The sequence below is a fragment of the Meriones unguiculatus genome, chromosome 12, assembly GCF_030254825.1.
Source record: "Meriones unguiculatus strain TT.TT164.6M chromosome 12, Bangor_MerUng_6.1, whole genome shotgun sequence".
NCBI classification, from domain to species: Eukaryota; Metazoa; Chordata; class Mammalia; order Rodentia; family Muridae; genus Meriones; species Meriones unguiculatus.
The window spans coordinates 16,752,297-16,773,249 of record NC_083360.1 but is presented as its reverse complement, the minus strand read 5'-3'; the positions used below and the strand labels follow the sequence as shown (position 1 = coordinate 16,773,249).

Here is a 20,953-nt window from a genome sequence, read left to right as displayed (position 1 = left end):
AAAAAGAATCTGTAGAAAAACCTTGAGATTGGAATTTTTTTATAATTTGGAAATGTTGGGGAGCAGCCTGCTGTGATAGGTTTCACATTATTTAGGTTAACTGATGCCATTCGTTCAGGTGAAAGAGCGGGAACTTGATAGCTCTACCTGGAAAATGTAGAATACATAAAATCTTTCTATACTTTCACTACATTTATTTTATTTTGTAAGATTTACTTTTTATACCCATATAAATAAAAAGACTATATTTAGGGATAGGTGGTCATTTCTCTTAGCTCTTCCATATTGACACCTATAGAAGGACATATTGTATTGGACATTTAGTTGACATGTGTTGAAAGCTGAAGAACTCTTGGCACTATTTTTAGGCTCTGTGCATCATTTTCAGTATTTGTGATATCTTCATAATAAGGGCTCTCATTGTTACTTTTGCACTGAAATGTACAAAGCCTGCATTTCAAGGTCAATATTGCTATTGACATAGCTGAGGTCTTCCAATAAGGAAAGCTAATGTTGTAGTCTCCTTTAGCCACTTGAACTGGAGAAAGTGCTTTGGCAGTCTTGCAAGGTCCTGTGGTTTCTATTCATTTTCCAACCTTTCAGAGCTTTCTCAAATGCATTTGAATCTCAGAAAAACTGAGAAACGTTCAGAGAAACTGTTTCCTCTCATCCGTTCACAGGCAGTGCCCGCTGCGTCCAGAACAACAGTTTAACTTAACCAGTCTTATTCCATCTCATTTGGATTTATTTACTTTGAAAAGGTAGTCATTTTTTTTGGTCGGGGGGGGGGGTTGCAGTAGCTATTGAAATTAGCTAAATTCTTTAGCTATAGAAATCTAAGAAGGAAGTACTGAAAGGCACCTCCTATCTAGATTTGTTTACTTGGAGAGGAAAGTGTTTCTCATCTAAAAGTGCATAAGATGTTTGCTGAGAAAATAGCTCAGCAAAGCAGGACACTGCTAAATAATGAAAGTGATACCAAACCTACCAAGTACTTTCATGTTTGCCCAGCCAATGCTAGCTGTGTTTCTCAACTGCAGGTTCAAATTAGGTCATAGACATAGCTGGTAGAAAGACATTGCTTCTCATATCTCGCATAGATTCACAACTAAACGTAGAGGTATTTCTAGAGGCAAACTTTGTCACTGTGAACACTGATCACTGTGATGGAATCAAACATGATTGAAGAGGCATTGATACTTTCATTTAGAAAACAGAAATTCACAAACAAAAATGTATTTGTGTGGTCCATCCTATGAAACATGTAGGAATCTGCCTGCCAAGCATGTTCTCTGGAGCCTTTCTATGCTGAACTCATTGGGTGTGCCTATAGCACGACCCCTGTCATGCACAAACTACATTTGATTCTCATTTCACAGAGAAGACAGCTGATAGTAGCTCATGGATCTTCAAGATGTCATAGTCTTCTTCATCACTCCCCTCTACTCCTCTATGAAACAGCTGAACTTCATTAACTTTAGAAGATGAAGGCCGTCTGGATAGTTCATGGTCATGTATTGAAGTTCACCTAGTTATTTCTAAGTGAGAAGGCAAGGTTTGGAATGGTGGGCCCCCAAAAGCAGTGGATTGTTGAAGTGAGTCCTCAGTAACTTGTTCGTACATCACCACTGAGGGACAAAAGTAGGGTCACTCATTGCTCTCATCACTACTCAGCATACTAACTATCTCCATGGGAGACTTAACACATAATGACTTGGCTAATATGCTCTGATGTCTAAAACTACAGTTTTTAATGCTGTGTGTATGATGAGTCGGACTTAGACCGACACATAAGCAGAAAACCTAAGTACAATCTGTCCTTCATAGCTACAAACTGCTTACCTTAACATACAACCAACGGGTATCAGGAATATATCAGGAAAATCATTGCTTGAATAAACACGCCTATGCACTTTTTGTTGTTCATAACCTCTACAGCATAGTAAGGATTTGCTTTTACATAATGTCAGGGAGATTACATAATCAAGAGCTGTTTTAGAGTGTGTGAGACATGTTTCAGTGACTAAAAGCGCTGACTGCACTTCCAGAGGACCTGGGTTCAGTTCCCATCACCCATATCATGTGGCTTACCATCACCTGAAGTCAGATCCAAGAAATTCAGTGCCCTCTTCATGTATCAAAGGCACTGTACTCACAACCATAAATCATACAGATGTTCATATGCATGCATGGATATGCATGAGTGTGTACACACACACTTATTTAAAAATAATAAAATAAATCTTCATACTTTACAAGGAGGTATGCCTATGTCATAAGCAAACACTAGTCCCTTTTACATATGGGGTTGAAGATAAACAGTAGCTACAGGAACCATCCCTGAGGGTTTCCAAGGCTGACTGCTTTCCTCAAGTGAGAACTGATGGTGCACCTATAATGTATTTGAGATTCTGCTTTTAGTTTTAAAACTTGGCAAAAAGGCCTCTGAAAGACTCTACCTAGCAGTATATCAAAGCAGATTCTGAGACTCATAACCAAACCTTGGGCACAGTGCAGGGAATCATATGAAAGAAGGGGGAGTTAGTATGACCTGGAGAGGACAGGGGCTCCACAAGGACCAAATATATCTAGGCACAGGGGTCTTTTCTGAAATGGTTTCTCCAACCAAGGACCATGCATGGATATAATCTAGAACCCCTGATCAGTGTAGCCCATGGCAGCTCAGTATCCATGTGGGTGTCCTAGTAAGGAGAACATGGACTGTCTCTGACATGAACTCAATAGCTGGCTCTTTGATCTCTTCCCCACCCCCATCGAGGAAGGAGCAGCCTTATTAGGCCACAGAGGAGAACATTGCAGCCAGTCCTGAAGAGACCTAATAAGCTAGGGTCAGATGGAAGGGGAGAAGGACCTCCCTTATCAGTGGACTTAGAGAGGGGCAGGGAGGAGTTGAGGGAGGGAGGGTGGGATTGAGAGGGAATGAGGGAGGGGGCTACAGCTGGGAGACAAAGTAAATAAACTGTAAGTAATATAAAAATAAAACAAAAAAAATTTAATTAAAAAATCTTGGCAAAGGAAACACTCAGGTCTGTTCATCTTAACCATTCTCAAACATGCCATTTGTGAGTTAACATGCACAGACCTTCTGTCACTGGGCTGTGAATTTCTACAGTTGTAGTCATTTTTTTTCCTGAGAAGTAAATTGTAAAATTATAAAATTTTAAAGATGACTGATGTAGGATACACAAGTTCAAGAATTGTGTACCTCGGAACGCAGTCTCCAGCTGTTTCATTCTCCTTTAGGTCACCTGTGCCTTCTATGTCTTTCTTAACATTTAAAATATATTTTCGCATAAGCAGCCAGTGAGCAAGTACAAACCTTCCACATTGTTTTTTCCACTGAGTACATGATTGATGGGAATGGATATTTCCACAAGTATACCTAAAGGAACCCCTTGCCCTACGTGGTATATTTTAAAGAATAAAATTCCATGTATTTTATAAGCATGGTTGCTTATTTTAACACCTTTCTTTAGTGATATAATAAAAATATATTAAAATTAGCACAACCTCTCCAGGCTTTTCTTATGCAAAGCTGAAAACACAATGTTTCAAAGAATTATGTCTTTCACTTTGCACAAGTGTGTGTCCTGGGGATTCTGTTAGGAATCCAAACAGACTTCCTCCCTTGTTCCAATTCTATTTACAAATGTCATAACTGATTAAGTTTGATGTTAGAATTCCAACCCGGTTATTTAGATCTCCGTCCTGTATTCCCTCTCCTTTATATCAGTAGTAATAGTACCACCCATTCAGCCACAAAAAAATCTACTCTGATCAGATTTAATAATAGCCTCTATTATCGTCCTCTCATTCCCTCACATGTGTTCATGCATACCCAATTCTCAGAATGTATTCCCAGGCTATATGCCTTTAAGCAAAAGGAGAAATGAATTAGCTGACATAGCAGAAGATAGCCAACGTGGGCACTGACAGTTGAGTATCCACCAACACCAGGTAATAGTTTTTTTCATTCCCTCTTGCTGGAGACATTTCTCAATGGAATTCATAGTTTGGTATATTGGAAATTTTGAATGGGCTGTCACTCAGGTACCACTTAAGTACTCTTCTCTATTGCCCCATTTTGTGTATTAATTTATTTTGTGTAAAATAAATTAATAGTTTGAACAGTGAATTTGAGTTACAAAATTCCAGAAATAGTGATCCTGGCACAAAATGACCAAATTATTTTCTGGATAGAAATTAGTCCATTGTCTTTAGCATACCTTTTGAAATGTTTCTTTTCTTTGTTTTACTTCTGCTAATAAAATTAAGTTAGATATGCTTTTGCTGATTTTGTCCTTCTATGGAACCCTGCCATCCCTGGCTCACTCTGTACCCTCCTATCACGAATCTCTTACATTCTTCCTAGGCAATGATGACATCTTCAATCTCTCTCATTCAGAAAACCCAGTCTGTTTGTTTTGTTTTGTTTTGTTTTTTTTTTAACATTTTCCTTTGAGAGCACTAGGAACCTTTCTTGCTTAGCATTCAAGCCAGAGGCATTGTTAAATGTGGTTATAATATAGTGGAATCAATAACTTTTCTCTTTCCCCTCTCCCTCATGGACAAATTCCACAAGAATTGGAACAAATTTTCATTGTTGTCACCATCATACCCCAACCATGTTCATGGGATTCCATACATAGTCTGCACTAAAAATACACGGCGAAACAGATAAGTGCAGTCTTCACCCATCAACAAGCAAACTTCTCTTTACAACAGATAAAGACCATTATAGGAAAGCACAATCAATCTAAACTCAGAGTTGTGGAGCCCTGTCCTGATGGAAATATCTACAAAACACACCCACACTTAACGCTTCGGGAACTTTGTAGAAGAGAGGCAGAAAGATTATGCGAGCATAGGATCAGGGAGTTTGAGGCGAGACTGTGTCTCCTACTAATGTAAAAAGCTTAACTCATTAAGTCTCACCAACATCTTAAACATGAGAAGAACAAGGAATATGGCAATATGCATACAAAAGTGAGTGAAGAAAAGTCCAGGAGGCCTCAACCCTAATCAACGTACTGCAGGAAACCAAGAAATGCTGGTAAGAAGACAGTCTTTCCCATGGAAGAGAGATTATCCAATACCAAATGGTCAGCCTTGAAAACAAACATATAAATTAACATTATATAGACTGAGCATATAGTTAAAAATATACATTTACATGCATATACATATATGATTGTAAAAATAATTAATGTAAAAAGGGGCCATGAATTACAAAAGAGCAAGAAGGGGAATATGGGATAGTTTAGAAGGAGAAAAGGGAAAGGGAAAATATTGTAATCTCAAAAATGAAAGAAAACATTTTTGAAAAATAGAGGAAGAAAGATGATAAGTTTATGTGTCTTAGCAACTCTGTTTTGAGACTAAAGCATCTTTAGAAAATCTAAAGGCAGCAGTCTGTCTCTCTGTGCAAAGGCCGAATCTGATAGAAAATTCTTATTGCCCTGAATTTCCATATAAAGCAAATATTAATTATTAAATAAAGCTCATTTAATAAAAATGGGGCAATGTTAAAAGTTATGTATTTATTAAGAATTATTACAAACACAACTGGCAGAATGTGGTATAAATATTAAGACTACTTCAATAAGTTACAGTAAGAAATTTGAATAAAAAGATACGATGTGAGGAGAGAATTAATAGGATTACAAACAGAAGATCCCCATTGTGTTTTAAAAAGCAATAGTAATATCAGTTGAGCATATATATCTAAAATAAAGCAGGAGTCACAGCCCACTCAATGTACTGTTTCCTAGAAAAGCCTTCATTGTGCATTGACACTTCTTTCTCTCCTTTGCTTTATTGGTACTGTAGGGGCCCTGGGCTCACGCTGACATTTTTTTCTCCCAACTGAATGAAATAATGTTGTATTGTGCAGCTCAGTGAGTGTTCTCTGTTACTTTCCTATCTACATTATCCATCTCTTTAGAAGTTTTCTTTTATAAAAAGGCTATTTTAGAGACACTTAAACTTTACATCTTCAATTCTAAAACCTCTTTTATCAATGAAGAACAGAGTCCCAGAGCAATAAAACCATCTCTTTTCAAACAGACAATTGTTTCATATTTCATATAATTACAGAAGACTCTTCCAGGAAGTAAAACACACACACACACACAAGCTTTTTTTCACCAATGGGGATAAATTCTTCCCCCAAATCTCTTTATGCTAGATCATTCTTCACTCCAAATGAAGCATTATAAACTCTGAGGATCCAGATTTTACTGCTCCACCTAGGAAGTAACCATCACATTTTATATCCAAAAGGACATTTGGCAAGTATAGTAGAGTAGTAGTCAGTAATTCTCTTGAAACAGCAGATGTAAATTAGGACTGGCCTGAGCAAGCCAGGATCAATGGTCATATTAACATTGTATCAAAAATATGCAGGGAAAATATTTTTTCATGGAGTTTAGTAACCAATGATTTACAGCTATTTCTCAAGGATGGGGCTTTGTGGAATCATACTATCTTAGGTTCATTCTTCCCTTGCTCCCTCATAGTGCATGCAGTATGATATGATATAAAATTTGTTCATTATAACTATTTTTTTTTTTACAAATCAGACATACACAGAGAAGGTGATCAAAGAACCTCTATTTAGGACATTATTATATGGTGTGTTGTCTTTGGAAAGTTCTGGCATGGACAGATGTTGTTTGCAAACTTTCTTAGGATTACATACAGCAGATCATTCATCAGTCTTTGTTCTCCTGAGCAACGACCATAGCACCACTCATCATAGATCAGTCTTTCCTCTCCAGTACACAAAAGCCACACAGTCTGTTAACCCATTCCCTCAAAAACTGTTGAAAACACATGGTGAAAGTAATTTGTTCATCTAATCAAAGGTGAAATTTCAAATACCAGGAGACCACTGTGTCCCATGCTATTACTTTATTATTGGGCTTTTTAGGAACTCAAAGTAGAGAGCAAGATTCACAAAGTTAAAGTTTGTTTGGGTTGCTGTGTCTTGACAGTTAGATGCTTATAGCCACTAAACTACAACTCAAGCATATTGCCCTAAACCAAATGGACTGACACATTTTCTCATGTCAAGTTAGAAAGATCAGCTGGGTGCTTTCTCTGCCTCTCTGAACTATCAGGTTTTCACACCCCATTCCCAAATGTAAGGACATGCTGATTGGTCGGTAGATTACAAGCCAAACTATGTCATCTTGAAAATGGTACTCTCAAGAAGATGGGCAGCCATGACCATTACTTCAGGTTCATGACCATTAAAAGACAAAATTCCACATCCTTATTTTCTGTTGTTTTCCTTCTGAGAACAACTCTGGAAACATATACTTAAAACCTAAATGAGACAACTTTCATATGTCAGGAGGGCCGAGTAACTTTTCAACACTAAACCAAGAGTCTCTGGTTTTACTCCAGCTGGAACACTTGTCCGTGTTTTTCCACGGAAAGGCACGCTGTTCTCGTCCAGTGTCTGCTTGATGGTGTGATGTGCGTGTTTAGTGCAGCACCTGTCGAGAGGATTCATCTTATTTCTCGTCCCAGACTCAACTCCCAAGACTTACACTGCAAGATGGCATTTGTACTTTAAATTTTTCTCTTCTCCTAAATGTAGCAGAATTGAATACAATTAGGTAATAAAAGAAATCGCCTACCGAGGACATTTATTTTAATATCCAGTCTGGGAAATTTTAATGTACAAATTTAAAAGCCTACCTTCAGTATTAGTGGCGATTTAGTTATTACATAGAAAATTAAGAATAAAATATGTAAAGATTGAAAAACTAACCTAACCTGACTGCAGCTAGGCAAGGTGGACCTCTTTTATTGACTGTTGCTTGTTACGCAGATGGCATTTGAATGTAGCACCTTATATAGCGCAGCCTAGGAAGGGTGAAAGCAATGATACCAGGAATTGTGCCCAGTATGATCATGCGGTGAAGGGGTAAAATGAGCAAACAACAAAAATAAAAAGAATACAACAGCGCAACTCCACGGTCTCACCATGTAGTCATCTCACAGGCACAAGTATGAATGAGGAAATTCACAGCTTAAATGTAAGAGGAGTTTGTTAAGGCAAAAGAAAAGTGTTAGTTCAAGCACAGAGAATTAATTTGTAGACTGACAGACTACACTGACCAGAGTCTGGGTAGATGGAGCTTGAAAGGTGAGTTAGCAGTAGTCACAAACAGCAGGTGTCATTTCTCAGTGACTAAACAAACTACTTTATATTTGAAGTAGTCAGCCAATCTTATATCAGAGTCATGTCTTTAGCCATGTAACAGCCCCCCCCATACACACATTTCATGTACAACTTCTATTATGACTAACACTACTTTTCTGCTGTTCATGTAATGATAAATGCATGCATGACTTTAGGAAGCTGTTATAATTTAAGTTGGAGTGCTTACTCTAAAATAATTCACAAAAGAAATTAACAATTTCAGCCAGCGTTTCCGGAGGCATTTCTTTTGCCTCTTGCCTACACATATGGAATCCAGGGAAAAATTCCTCACTAAGAAGGAAAGTTCAGTTCTACGTTTTATGTGTTTTCACTTACAGCTGAGACCCAGTCTGTGCATTCTTTTTCAAGCTCAGCATTCTTCTCTGCGTGTACTCTGGGAACCACTTGAAGGCAGATCTGCTGACATTATCTCAGTAGCCACAGCATCTATCACAGTGCCATCGTCTTGATGATCTATGGCTTACCCTGGATTCATTGGCTTGGCCAGGGTTAAAGTGAACAACAAAGAAAAACCTTGCCCTTCCTTAATACTTATAAAGCAACTACATATTTGGGGATTAACTAAAAAGTGCATAAAAAGTTAATGCTTTTATTTATCTCAAACAGGCCGCTCTTTATTATCACATTTCACAGACTCTTCAATATAGACTATTATAAAACTGCCTGGTTCCCCCATATGATTTTTACATTCCTATATCTTGCTTGGATATAATGAATCAGTTCAACAAAGTTTCTTAAGCAGTAGTGCTTGAAATCACAAACATTAAATAAACTATTTCAGAAGTACATAGCCATGCACATATGTGGTTAAACTCTTCTGTCATGGGTTTAGAGACACAGAAATTCTCATGGAAAAAAAATGAGTGATACCTGGCTGAATGGATTTTAAAGAGTAATGGCACAAATCACTGGTAGAAGTTTTCTTAAACATTATCAGAAACACAGTCCCATAAAGAGTACCTACTACCTGGTTATGTTTGTAGTTTTTTTTTTTTTTTTCATTCATAAAATTACAATTGTTAGAGAGTGCTGAGAATCCACTTGGTTATATTCTCACTTTTCATTCATTGATAAAATTTACACTTATTAACATAATAGTCGTGGAGTAACTGCTCTTCTCTCTCTCCCTCTCTCTTTTTCTTTATAACACAGTAGGGTGGTTAATAAGTATTTCATGGGTATTTTAGAGAGAAATAATGTTTTCACCTAGATTTATAAGACATTAGAGAAATGAAAATTATTTTTTCAAATGTAAAAGTACAAAATAATGAGCCAAACTAAAGGAAACAAATACAAAATTATTCCGTTTCAAATCATCCAGTTTATATTAAGATCAAAATAAGTACAACTATCTCATTATCTTGTCAAAATGGCAGTCACCTGGGTATAGTAGGGACCACCCAGAACTATGGTGAGGCAGGCTATAGGAACAGGGATAGATGTGTTTCTGGTTATTAGATACAGGTCACTTAAAATGGATTACTTTTGAATAGTTTCATAGTGCTCATTTATTTGTTGTTTATATGTTACACCTCAATTTAAAAACAATGTATGATTAAATGTAAAAAGTAGGGAAGGAAGAATGAAAAATACTCAAATGTCCTTTCCTAATCCAATAAATTTTAAAGTGTCTTGTATAAGCCACGTACCACTTTATCTGTGTTGGCTTTGAACCTGTTAGCAGTAGCAAAGCTAGTACTGAACTTGGGCATGTGATCTTCTGGCCCTGTTTCCTAAGAAGGAGGTCCCTGTTTTTCTTAGTTTTCAATCATGAGCTATCATGCAGCCTGCCTGAAGCCTGTCCTCCTTCAGAGGAGAACTAACACTGCTTGACCTATTGCAGGTGAACTGTGTGAGGAAAAGCTGGACTTCTGTGCCCAGGAACTGAATCCCTGCCAGCATGACTCCAAGTGCATCCTCACACCAAAGGGATTCAAGTAAGTCCAAAGCCACTTGGGGCTCACAGTGAAGTTGGGGCTTGGATTGGGGGTTTCTTTGAGGAACCTGTCTCCTTCACTATCTCTAGCTTCTAATCTTCTTTTTGCCAAAGATTAAAGAATGGATCACATATACGCTAGTGCTTGTTACAGTTTTGCAAATATTCCTGTGCAGCATGGGCCTTTATTAATACAATGGAAAAATAAAACAGGGAATCCTTTTGTTCATCACAATGGCTAGGAAGCACTCTATGCAATGGAGCATCCTTTGAATCAGCTCCCTTAAGTTTATTGAAACACCAATTCAATTAAATTCCTAACATGCACCAGGTAAGCTTATTTTAAAACAGAGAACTTGGTTTTAAAGTAACTGAAAATTCTATGATCTAAAACAGTCTCTTGCTTATGTAGGCTGGGAATAACACTGTGATACTGTGGCCAGATTTCTCTGGACAGTCCTGGTTTGTGTCTGTTGTCTTTCTGTAATTATTGAAAAGGACCATTACTAACTTGTTCTTGATATCTAGTAAATCCCATTCACACTGCAAGGGAGCTAAAAAAAACTTATCAAAATAATTTCTATCCCCCCCTAGCAATTCGGTATGCATGCGTACAGAATTAGATGATACCTTTGCCAAACCTTAGTGATCTAATAGCAGTTTTAGAGCTGGCAGTAACTTAACCATCATCTCGCCTAAATTCTTCATTTCGAACACTAGAAAACTTTAGCCCAGAGAAGTCTGGTAGCTGTGCAAAGGCTGCAAGTTAAGGTACCAGTAGACTGGGAATAAGACTTGATACTTTGCAGTTGTGTGGTTCATGGAAGCCATATTCCAACCAACGGGATTTCTCATTTAGTAATACCACAGTTGACTAGGAATCAAGGTTAGTTTAGATTTTAGGGGATGACACAACTGTATTCAGGAGTGAAGCTGTGCTTCTATAAGACAACGTTCAAAGACATCCTCTACCCCATCAGCTGATGATTAAGCCCCATCTACAATCACCTTAGCATGTGATGACACCACGTTAGGTTTCTATAGCATTATGGACCTCTAGATATAATTTTCTCTTGGAATGACCAGATTCCCAATAGTTGTACAACTCAAAGTTTAAATTCACTCATGTCCAGGAGATATCTTACCAGCAAATGTAATTTGAATTGTAAATCTAAGAGTTTGGCTTTTAAAAAAAATGCTAAGTGTTCAACCCAAAGTCTTGCATTTGCTAGGTAAAGTTCCTCCCACTCATCTGTATCTCCAGTCTGTTGCTACTTTTAATTATATTTTGAGAGTGTCTTACTAAGTTGCTTAGGCTACGCGCAAAACCATGATTTGTTCACTTAGCCTCCTGAGTAGCTAGGGTAGTAGATAGCACCCTTAGGCTCTGCAAGGACTTGGTGTTTACAAAACATATCATCACGCATTCAGAGTAAAGCAGTAATGTGAGGTCAGAGCTGCCTTTCAAAGGTTACACTTAATTAAATAACTATAGAATTTTCTTTTGACAATATTATCAGTAAATGTGTTTTAAAATCTAATTTTTTAGAATGCATGAATATAGTTATAGCACATGCTGATTATATTCAGGATTATATTTTTGAGGAAAAAAGAAAGGGGGTGCAGTTCTCAGTTTGTCTTTCCTTATATTTTAATTTCCAAATCTAGCCAAGAACTAAAAGTCTTGTTAACTGTTTTTATTATTTTATACACAATGCTACATTGCATTTTATTCTACCAAACTCTGTAGGTAAATTGCCTTAACTCCCAATGGCTTTGATCTGCCTACAGTTGAAGTTGGCAAGTCAAAACTACATCACTTATATGGAGCAAACATCACCACTTTGCAAAGAATTAACAAGAATGGTTTCCTGGGACACCGTAGCTAACAAACAGGTTCCACAGAACTTTGTGTAATTCTAAGACAAGTTATAGTAAGACTTAATGGAAACAATTTTAAACAAGGGGAGGTTGCCTTAAACAACGGGCTTGATTCTTAATTAAGTATTTTCTATTACTAGCAATTAGTTTGCATACTCTCAAGAGTACGCCTTGCTGAAATCTAGATGGACTGATTTGAAGGCCCACGGCTTTTACCAGTCAGCAATTCACGAGCTCATTTTATAGCTGTATGTAGTTGAGCTGAAAACAGGTTAAGTCAGAGTGTGTGCTATTACTCCCTCTTATAAATAATTGCACACTGTGGGAAGCATAGCTGCAGTAAGAAAATGGTCTTGAAAACCAAACAAGAGGAAGCTGGTGGAGAAAATCTTTACTGAGAAATGTTGTTTGGACAGTTGTAATGTTACTGCAATTTCATTTTCTTATTACTAAGCTAACAGAGCTGGTTTTACTTTTCGTGCTTTATAATACACTCTATAAATCTCTTGAATTGCTTTGAGATATTTTTAGAGTAAAATATGCCATAAGCAACATTTTCAAGAATACATAATTCTTGTCAGCATTTAGAGTCCTAATCAGTATATATACATATATTATGTTTATGTATTATATTTTATATTCTACATATCCTCCCGCACTCCTCATTGTAAAGCCGAATTGATATAATAGGCTTTATTGGTCATAAAAGATTTGTGAAATTCTTATTTAAATGTTCCTTCCTGCTTTAAAACAAGAGGGCAGATTAATCTGTCATGATATAATTTCTAGTTCTAAAGGGTTTAAAAAATAGTAGTTGGAGAAAAGACGGCATAAAATATCTCCTAGACAGCTACTGTGGTAAATGTATGGTTCTCTTATCTTTTACTTTGATTTCTTTTCTCAGATAAATAATTCAGAGTGTTTCAAAGCCTGTCTTCTCCTTTTAATGCTCAGCACTTCAGTGGCGCTGCCCACATTAACATTGATGGAGGCTCCCTTCCAGGGCCCCGGTCATCCACTGGGAATGTGTATGGCCACTTAGGGTCCACTTAGCGTCAGACTAGCCGTTTTCTTCCTTCAATTGTGATTTAGTATTAAAACCAAGCAGCTTCAGGGCAAGTGTGGCTCCAAACGAGCTCGTTTGTTTTGAAACCATACACACCAGCTGAATGGCTCTCTTAGAAGAGCTGTGCTACCATTTGGTTTAGTACATTAGCTCTCCAGTGAATAACCTGATTTTGCCTCTTTACATAATACCCTTGGCACTCAGTAATGCCACATTCAATCAGATATTTTTTTTTACTATTTTTATTTGCCTAAATACTTTTTTCTATAGAATACTGAATAATTAGTAGGAAATACTAATTATTTTTTTAGAAATATCAAGACTCATATTTATGAAAATCAGAACCACTTATTGATCATGCAGATATCTGAGTAACATGTTAATGATTTTACACATAACATTTAATTTAATGTTTAATGTCCTTGTAAAGCAGCAATTACTATACCATGTTAGAGATGAGAAGGGGTTGCTTAAATGTTAAGTCCCTTGTTTTACAGCATTTGAAATTAGCCAGATGTAGGAAGACAGCTGGTGTGAGATGTTACTTACATTTAGAGTTTTAAAAGTTGAACTTGGAGAAACAAAATAGAAGGGTAATCCCACAATTTAAGAGAAATGAAATGAAAGTCCCTTATATTAAGAATATATAGGGAGGATGTGAGTGTGTTCTGAGATCTGATATAGAGATAGCGACTTCAGTTAACAGCATCATATATTTGCTAAGAGATAAAATCATAATTATTTTTACTACAAAAGTATAAGAAAATAAGGTAACTACTCAAGGTGTATTGGGTTTTGTTGTTGTTGTTCTTGCTGTGACAAAACACTTTGATAAAAACAACTTGGAGGCAAAAGCATTTACCCTGCTCATAATTCCATGTACAGTTCATCATGGCCAGGTGGTTAGGGTGACAAGAGCATGAAGCAGGTGGACGAACCACATCTACCTGAAAACAGAGAGAGCGGTGAATACATGATTTGTTGAATTCTCTCTCTTCATCTGTACAGTCCGGGATTTCAGTCAGGAATGTTACCATCCATCAGGAGTAGGCCTTTTTATTTCAACGTGTGCAGTCCAGAAGATCTCCCATAAACACAACCAGAGGCCCATCCCCCAGACTACTCCTGTCAAGTAGACAATACTAACCACCACAGTAAAGTGATGTCCTTACTGAATGGTGGGGCATCTATTGGGTATATACCTAGAAGTGGTATAGCTAGATCTTGAGATAGCACTATTTCTAATTTTCTGAGATAGTGCCAGATTGATTTCCAAAGTGGAAAATGTACAAAGTTACATCCCACCAGCAATGGAGGAGGGTTCCCCTTTCTCCACATCCTTTCCAGAATTCTTCATCCCTTGAGTTTTTGATCTTAGCCATTCTTATGGGTATGAGGTGAAATCTAAGTCATTTTGATTTGCATTCCCCAGATTACTAAGGATGTTGAGCATTTCTTTAAGTGTTTCTCTGCCATTCGATATGCTTCTGCTGAGAATTCTCTGTTTAGTTCTGTACTCCATTTTTTAATTGGATTACTTGGTTTGTTGGTGTTTAACTTCTTGAGTTCTTTATATATTCTGGATATTAGCCCTGTATCACATATAGGGTTGGTGAAGATCTTTTCCCAGTCTGTAGGCTGTCATAACAAACTTTTTGAAGGAAAAAAAAATCAAAAATTAAAAAAAAATAAATAAAATTCACTGTAAAAACAAAACAACAACCCCTCCATCTTTTTACAAGGCACCACAATAAGAGTTATATAGAGGGATTCCCTCTCTCTCAAAGTATTGTACTATGCTCTACCCATCTTCCTTATGACATGTGAAATCATGCAGTGCTTACAAGATATGAGCAATAGGCATGGTGCTATTTAGTGAGGCTACTACCGAATAGTTTCCTGAATACATATGCTTCAGTACCCTAAAAAAGGATGTGATTATTAAGAACTTACTTAGTTCCTCTTGGGGTGATAGCAGATATTCATCATAGATAAGCGGGTGGTAAGGGTTCAGTGCTGGAGAGAGTAGGGAGGATCTGAAGCTACTTAGAAGGATGCACCTCATAAAGCACATTTTTTATTGCTGTTTGTATCTGAAATCTCAGTGAATTACATCACAAGGAGCTGTAACCATGATTACATGAGGGCCACAATAGCCTGAACAGCATTACATGTTCTGTAAGACATTTCTCTAGAGAATCATACAGTCCTGGTTCCTTAATGCCACTGCTGGGTTTTCTATGATCATCACAAGAGCACAGTTTTTAAAGGGAAACTTAGCCTACTGGTTATAGAACTCTGTGGTCAGTAACTGAGGAAAAAGGCTCTAGTCAAAGTCATTAGATCCCACAAGAGACACTTCAAAGTGTATAACAGTGGGTAAGGGCTTGAGCTTTTCCTTCCATAATATCTACACATGTACAGGTTCATAACGATATCATCAGTATCACAGAGATGTAGAATGGAATAATGAGTTTACTGAATGTCTTAGAATGAATAGTAGGATGGGAAAGATGTTCAGAGAGTATAATCTTCATTATTCCAGTCTTTCATCATCATTGGAACTGACACTGTATATAGTCTGTGACAAAATAAAACTCTTACTACTTTTAAAATATCCTTAATGGGGGAAGAAGAGGGAGGCAGGGTGGGATTGGGAGGGGATGGGGATGGGACTAAAGCTGGGATACAAAGTGAATAATTAATAAAAATAAAATTAAAAAATATATCCTTAATATTCTTTGTAAATTTGCCAGCCTTCGTAGCATATGACTGTAGTCCTAGAACTCAGGAAAGAGAGGCAGGATGACTCTCCTTTATAAATCTCCTTAAGGGTGTGAAGGAGTGAGGAAGAAACCGTGGCACAGTAGGCTTCTTTGTATTTGGATTTGGTTTGTTCCTGGTCATTAAGGAGTTAATAATTCCTCTGGCTGTTAGTACAGTGTAGCCTGTGCTGTGCTGCAGACGCCCATTCCTGGGAGGACCAGACTGCTGCACATAAGTTTTCCTGTTAAGATGGTGCTATTTTATCCAGATGAAGTGCCACGGCTTTTGATACTTTGGCTCCGTCCCGTTTGGAACTTTATCTCCTCGTTGAAACAGGTGTGACTGCACTCCAGGATATATCGGTGAGCACTGTGACGTTGACTTTGACGACTGCCACGGGAACAAGTGCAAAAACGGTGCTCACTGCACAGACGCAGTGAATGGGTACACGTGCGTCTGCCCTGAAGGCTACAGGTGAGGACATGCGTGCACATTTGTGCTTAGGGAGCTCTCTCCAGGGCTCCGGCACACCGAGTCTAATCTAATTTCTCTTTACATTTATTAGTGGCTTGTTCTGTGAGTTTTCTCCACCCATGGTCCTCCCTCGCACCAGCCCCTGTGATAATTTTGATTGTCAGAACGGAGCCCAGTGCATCGTCAGGATCAATGAACCAATATGCCAGTGTTTGCCTGGCTACCTGGGAGAGAAGTGTGAAAAACTGGTCAGTGTGAATTTTGTAAACAAAGAGTCCTATCTTCAGATTCCTTCAGCCAAGGTTCGGCCTCAGACAAACATCACTCTTCAGGTGAGAGGTTTCCCTCCAGCAAGCGAGCAGAACTGACTAGGGGACATGTTTAGCTGCTCAACACTGTGAAGAAAGAAAATCTTCCCTGCGGGAAAAGCTTCAAAATGTTTCATTTCAATATTTGTATTTTCAAAATAAGATAGGAGGCAGCATGTTGCTTCACTAAATGGTGGAGGTGAGGGCACCAAAGTTGTGTTCACACTTTAAATGAAGGTGTTTCGCTTGTTACCTTTTAAGGCTGTGCCATTTCTGCCCTGCCCATGGGAATTTATCACCTGTAACTCTTCACTCAGAGCCTTAAGGAAGAGGCGTGGAATTAACAAACATTTTTTATGTCTTACCACAAAGACATTTACTATTAATCAAATCATTCACACCCCAGCGGTGTGAATTATACTAGATTAGGGATAATCAATATATTGTATTTGGACAAATTGGGGCTACACCCTTCCTTTCCCTGGTAAGCAAAATTATTTAATGTATTTTAGGTTTAAGTGACTTTGGGCCACTTCCGATAGATTTCCCATTTCTCTCAGGTTTTGTTTTGTTTTATTTTGCTTTTGCCCTGACACTGACAGAACCAACAGGACTTTTGAAATTATAGGGCAAGAACCCTGGGAGAGAGGCAGGTTTCCTTTGAGAATCTCTCTTCACACCATCTTCCTCCGTCTAGTTCTTACCACATTGAATAATTGTGTGAGGAACACTGGTATTGGAACTTGTAAATTTTAACTTTTATTTAAGTATTTTAATATTCCTCGAAAGAAAAAAAACATATAAAGGCAATTATTTTCTATTTCTTCCTGCACATAGCATAAGTGTAAATAATTTTGTATGGGTTATGAGAATCCATTTTACTTAATATAGTCACAGTTAGTATATGTGAAGAATAAATCTTTGAGTAGGAGCAAAAAATAAAAAAATACAGACACATAAAACTTTCCAGCAAAGGCAATTCTGTCATGACATTTAACATATTAAATATTTGTTGCTGTTTTTCTTGAGATTTTATGGATTTATTTGCAACAAAACAATTCAACAGAAATGTTACCTTTAAGCAGTAATTTCAGCAAACACTTTCTCATACCCACAAGACAAACCATCGTGGAAACCCTCCATTCACTTAACAGCCTGTTTCTTTGGAGGAATACATTTTGTTGAGTGTGCATCCTGACGACAGGGCTACCTCCTAACAGATTGCCACAGATGAAGACAGCGGCATCCTCCTGTATAAAGGTGACAAAGACCACATTGCCGTGGAACTCTATCGGGGGCGTGTCCGAGCCAGCTATGACACCGGCTCTCACCCGGCTTCTGCCATTTACAGGTGAAGATCTCTCACTTACTGGTAAAGGTGAAAAAAACTTATTCAATGAAGAACTGCTTCTCTTCTCCAATTCTATATGGGGAGGGGTGGGAATAGTTTAGTGATAGCAGGTGGCCTAGATTTTTACGAATTGCTAAAGCAGTGTACCTGAGACCAAGTAACATGAAAATCAGAGATTTAAGTTTTCATATTTTGCAAACTAGAAAATCCAGGATCAGGGTGCTCATATCTTGAAGAAAAAACAAAACAAAACAAAACAAAAAAAACAAAAAACGTAACTTATGGCAGTATCATCCTATGGTAGAAAGAAAAGGGGGGGGGCAGACAACACAGGCTAGAGATAAGGGAAAGCGCTAGTCTATCCCTTCATCAGGGACCCAGGGACCCACTCATGCTAACTTACCCATTCCCTGAAGCTTCATGCTACTCCCACACGAGGACAGAGCCCGTGAGTCTAATTAGCTTAGAGCTTGCCTACCTTTCAGCACTGTTGCATTGGAGGTTATATATTTTATGAATGAATTTAATGGCAATACTCAAGCTGTGGCAGTAGGCTTCATAATAAATAACCCTTAGTACCCATAATCCTCGATCAAGCAGAGAACATTTCTTCACATGCATGAACTAGGCAAGTCAAATGTAGGGAAAGACTACACCCTCATTCTTTCATTTTTAAAAAAGTCTGCATCTCCTCCAATGCAACAGTGCTGAAAGGTGGGCAAGCTCCCAGCTAACTATGACACTATAACAAGGAGCCATGATATGGGCAGTGCAGCAGAATTTGTGATGGGAGGGAAAGAAAAATCAAACCTCTTCCTACTCCGTTCTCCGTGGATATTGTCATGTAAAAATATTTTCAAAGGCTATTGCTTATTTGTTTACTCAGTATGAACTTTTCTCTCCTTTAAATGTTGATTCATATTTAGGTTGGTGTTGTTGGTGTTCTTGTTGCTGTTTCGAGACAGGGTTTCTCTATTTAGCCCCTCTGTCCTAGAACTCATTCTGTACACGGGCTATTCTCTAAGTCAGAGAGCCACCTGCCTCTGCCTCCTGAGTGCTGATGCCAGCATTCCCAGACTGGTTTACATTTATAATACTCTATTTATGAACAACAACAACGACGACAACAAAGAACATATGTAGGCCAAATACACTTGGCTACAGGTGACTGGGTGTTGATAGTAAGTGATCTCAATCTTATTGGTGTTACTTGTGAATATATACAAATATGCTTCAAAAGCAGTCATAGATCATTGACTCCTTCATAAACAATTCTGGGAAAGTGGATGCCAATCTCAGCTGTGAGTGGAATTTGATCAGTCCTTCTAGTGGTGAGCTTGCCCACTTGGGACTGTTTAAGGCATAGAAACAGACATATAACTATCGGTTTTCAAGTGGAATACAATGGTTATTTCACCTCCACATGTTGATGAATTACTGCCAACATTTTGTATCATTAGGGTTTAAATTGCATAGTGTTTCAGCCTGTAAAATGACCTCATAAATCTGTGGTTCATTTTGTTTCAATTATTTTTTTGCCTTTTGATGACAATAGTACAATAGAGAACTCTGCCAAACCATATTAAATATTCTTGGGTTGGCATATTAAACTAACAGTCACTTAAAATATACCAAAATATTTCTAGATAAGTTGAAGGAACCCAAGCTATTTTCTCAAATGAAGGCATACTGGAAAAGGATTTTTATATTTCTTTGAGTCTAATGTGTATTGCCATGTTTTTGTCTCAATTAAAAAATAGCACATGTCCTGTGACAATTATAAAAAGAATATTATGTTCAGTATTCTGTATTTAAAACTAAAACCTCATGTTCCCTTTAGAACATTATATTCTAGAGACATGTTAACAGGTCTGGACAAACAGGTTCTACATAATTCCTGTACTTCAAATTAAAACGTACAAGTTGGGAGAGCTATTACATTATTTGTTAATTTAATTTAATTTTTAATTACACTTTATTTACTTTGTATCCCCCTCTAGTTCCCTCCCTCCTCCCCTCCCAATCCCTCCCTTCCTCCACCTTCTCCATGCATGCCCCTCCCCAAGTCCACTGGTAGGGGAGGGACCCTTTTTCTTCCTTCCGATCCTAGTCTGTTAGGTCTCACCAGGATTGGCTGCATTGTCTTCCTCTGTGGCCTGGTAAGGCTGCTCCCCCCTCAGGGGTTGGTGATCAAAGAGCAGGACAATCAGTTCATGGAAAGGATCATCCTGAGTGAGCTATCCCAGAAGCAGAAAGACACACATGGTATATACTCACTCATATAGACATATAATATAGGATAAACCTACTACAATCAGTACACCTAAAGATCTAGAGGGAGGTCTCTGGCTAAAAATGCTCAATCCCCATTACGGAAGGCAAAGAGGTTGGACATCAGAAGAAGAAGAAAACAGGAAACAAGTTAGGAGTCTCCCACAGGGACCTCTGAAAGGCTCTGCCCTGCAGACTATCAAAGCAGATGTTGAGACTTATGGCCAAACTTTGGGCAGAATGCAGATATTTTATAATTTAAAATGATAAGCAAAAATCATATAAAGTTTGGGTATTCTATTATATTAACTTATAATACTTGAATATTAAGAAAATTAATAATATCCTTAGGACAAAAAGGTAAAAAGACAGGGAGGAAAGAAAAAAATGAGGAAATATTAGCAAGGAATTGAGAGATTATCAAGTTATAATAGTCCCTTTTAATAAAAGCGGGAGGCCGGCTATGGTGGTACATGCCTTTAATCCCAGCATTTAGAAAGCAGAGGCAGGTGGATCTCTGTGAGTCCAAGGCCAGCCTGATCTACATAGGAAGTTCCAGAGCAGTCAGAGCTACATAATAGAGAAATCCTGTCTCAAAAAAAAATATTTTAAAATATGACCAATGGCAGAGAAGAGTAAAGAA

General features: G+C 37.8%; 1 protein-coding gene across 4 annotated transcripts in view; it reads left to right on the top strand.

The window, feature by feature from the left end:
• Slit2 (slit guidance ligand 2) overlaps nucleotides 1–20,953 on the top strand; it is a 350,512-nt gene that overhangs the window by 306,857 nt on the left and 22,702 nt on the right. For all 4 annotated transcript variants that reach the window (XM_060365344.1, XM_060365345.1, XM_060365343.1 and 1 more), the window contains 4 exons: nucleotides 10,101–10,194; nucleotides 16,243–16,380; nucleotides 16,472–16,712; nucleotides 17,909–18,039. In XM_060365344.1, the coding sequence (XP_060221327.1) occupies nucleotides 10,101–10,194; nucleotides 16,243–16,380; nucleotides 16,472–16,712; nucleotides 17,909–18,039 (604 nt within the window). The remainder of the gene's footprint in view (nucleotides 1–10,100; nucleotides 10,195–16,242; nucleotides 16,381–16,471; nucleotides 16,713–17,908; nucleotides 18,040–20,953) is intronic.